This window comes from Pundamilia nyererei, unplaced genomic scaffold, assembly GCF_000239375.1.
Source record: "Pundamilia nyererei isolate P.nyererei 1_Seehausen unplaced genomic scaffold, PunNye1.0 scaffold00025, whole genome shotgun sequence".
NCBI lineage: Eukaryota > Metazoa > Chordata > Actinopteri > Cichliformes > Cichlidae > Pundamilia > Pundamilia nyererei.
Window position 1 is genome coordinate 3,637,945 of NW_005187426.1, and position 2,423 is coordinate 3,640,367.

Sequence of the window (2,423 nt, forward strand, 5' to 3'; positions counted from 1 at the left end):
GATCAGTAAGGTAAGGGACTCTTGCAATCACCTAAACAGCATCTGGGGGAATTGCTGAGGCCAGCAGGTGTGATCACAGATTGCAGATGTGGTCACAGTCTCCACTGGCATGCTGTTCTCAGTCATATTTGTTTAGAAATATTAAAGTGTTTTCACATTCATATTTCCATCCTCGTTATCATTTGGCTGTGAAATGATGGATGTGATCTGGCTGATGACAGATTATCTGCCACACACAAAAAAAAAATTCTGGGAAGCTGAGTATGACACTTAAATCTTAATTTCCAAAACATTAAAACTGATAATTTGGTGTGTGAATACGCTAGAATTTGTATTCTTCTTTATTAACAGAAAAAACAGTCATCATAACATTGAGGACACGACAATACTAAAAGTTGTCCCATGCATGCCTGTGATGTACTGACATTTGAAAAGTCAAAAGTTCTTAATTACATCCTCTAGCTTTCATGTTGCCTCTGTCTCTAAAGATATATCTATAGACAAAAACATATTTGCCACTAACCACCCAGAAACTACATATGAATAACTTACTAGTTTTTGTATTTTACAAAAAACTCTTCCACCTCAATGACCACTCCTGGAGAGACCTAAAGAAAAAGAATGCAAAAACATAACAATGAGAAGCAATGCTTTCATTTAGTTTTAGTGCTATAATAAGGGGGGAAAAAACATAATACAACGATACAACTCAATACATAGTCCCAAAAATCTATTAAGCTAAAAATTTGCAAGAGAAGCTTTTATCACAACTGTGCAATGGTTAAAAAATAAGGCAAAACAACAAATTAAATATTTACCTCCTTCTTAGCAATACGAGAAGACATGATTTTGTCAACAACAGCAGCATCCTCTTCACTGGGATTCTCCTAGAGAGAACATGATATGGTTAATGTCAACTGATAAATTCATAACAGTCACCCCAGAGCATTAAGTTGCATAAATGTCTTCATAATATGATAACAAAAACAAACACCAGATGCTCTCTTACGCTTTACACATCATAAATTCCTTTGTCAAATTTGTGATTCTGCATTACATAAAAATATCCCAGAACTGAAAAAAACAGTTTTAGACAACAGAAATTAGAGGACAACTAATTTTATTTTTAAGCATTAAAATGTTTCTGTGGCCCTTTCTAACTTCTGTGCTGTTGCATCTAAATCATAAAAAAAGGACAGTGAATATTATCCTTCTTTTTTTTTTTTTTAAAGCCTTACTGCAGGGGTCCTGGTTTGTACGTCACAGTGTGTTGTTGAAAAGAACAGGCTATTCAGCAGAGCAAGCAGTCCTATTGTTTTTTGTTTCGTTTTGTTTTTTTACTGAGTGTGTTTGTGTTCTTTTATGTACAAAAATAAGATCTTCCCAACAATGTTTATGTGCATTATTTCCACAAACAATTCTATTTCTTTTCAAGTCAAAACTCTTAATACATGTGAAAAAGAGAGACAAGACCAAAGTGGAGAGGTTTAGTCATAGACCAAAGCACCATGGTTGACAAAAATCAAACAGCATATCAGCACAAACACTGTTGCAGTTGCTCAGTACAGACTTTAACCCAATTCAAATACTGTGGCGGGACCTTAAGATAGCTGTGCATAAACAAATTCCCACAAACCTGATAAAACCATGCAGAAAATAAGTTACTTCAAGTTATTGCTGCTAAAGATGGTTCTACCAGCTAGTCAATCATAGGGTGTACTGTATCTTTTTTACAAATGCAACATCCACTGATTCCAGTTAATACACTGAAGCTGTATTTTCCCATTTATGTTATAACTGAAACAACTGAAATTAAACGTGTTTCCCACAGAGTTATATGCAGAATTACTTACTACAAATAGCTGAAGAGCGGGTTCCCTAGATGCTGCAGTATTGGTTTTCTTGGCTTTGACAATAACCTTGACTTCTTCATCTGACAACCTGGTCTCCAGCTCTTCAGCATACTTCTTCCTCTTCACCTGTCGATTAGACCGCCTCTTCTAAAAAATTATAAGATATAAGCCAAAAAAAGGAGTAAGAAGCACATTTACACAAAAGACAAAACAAAGTAATCTCAAATACTTCATTAATCAATTTTGAAACTGCAAAATAAAATTGGTAATTAATGACTGCTTCACATGAAAATTTCCCATATGGCTCTAAGACTGAAGATTTGATCAAGACTGAGCAGATGTTTTCTAACAGAATCTTGAGCATGAACTCATTTCATTCTTAACTAGTGTGCCTGTTACAAACCAAAGCAACAATGTAACTACATCACATAGGTCGCCAAAGCAAGGTAATAAACTTAGCTAAAGAAAACACAAAGAAAAAAAACGCTATATGATCAGGTTCATGATTGACGTATTATCAAGGCTCAGAGTGTCCTAGGGCTGTTCGATGTAACGATATATATATATATC

General features: G+C 34.8%; 1 protein-coding gene across 1 annotated transcript in view; it reads right to left on the reverse strand.

Annotated features, from left to right (window-relative positions):
• Positions 1 to 2,423, reverse strand: part of chd9 (chromodomain helicase DNA binding protein 9) — a 70,905-nt gene that overhangs the window by 25,405 nt on the left and 43,077 nt on the right. Inside the window, exons 5-7 of the mRNA XM_005727640.2 lie at positions 1,854 to 2,000; positions 819 to 887; positions 553 to 608 (exon numbers count right to left, since the gene is read on the reverse strand). Of these exons, the coding sequence (XP_005727697.1) occupies positions 553 to 608; positions 819 to 887; positions 1,854 to 2,000 (272 nt within the window). The remainder of the gene's footprint in view (positions 1 to 552; positions 609 to 818; positions 888 to 1,853; positions 2,001 to 2,423) is intronic.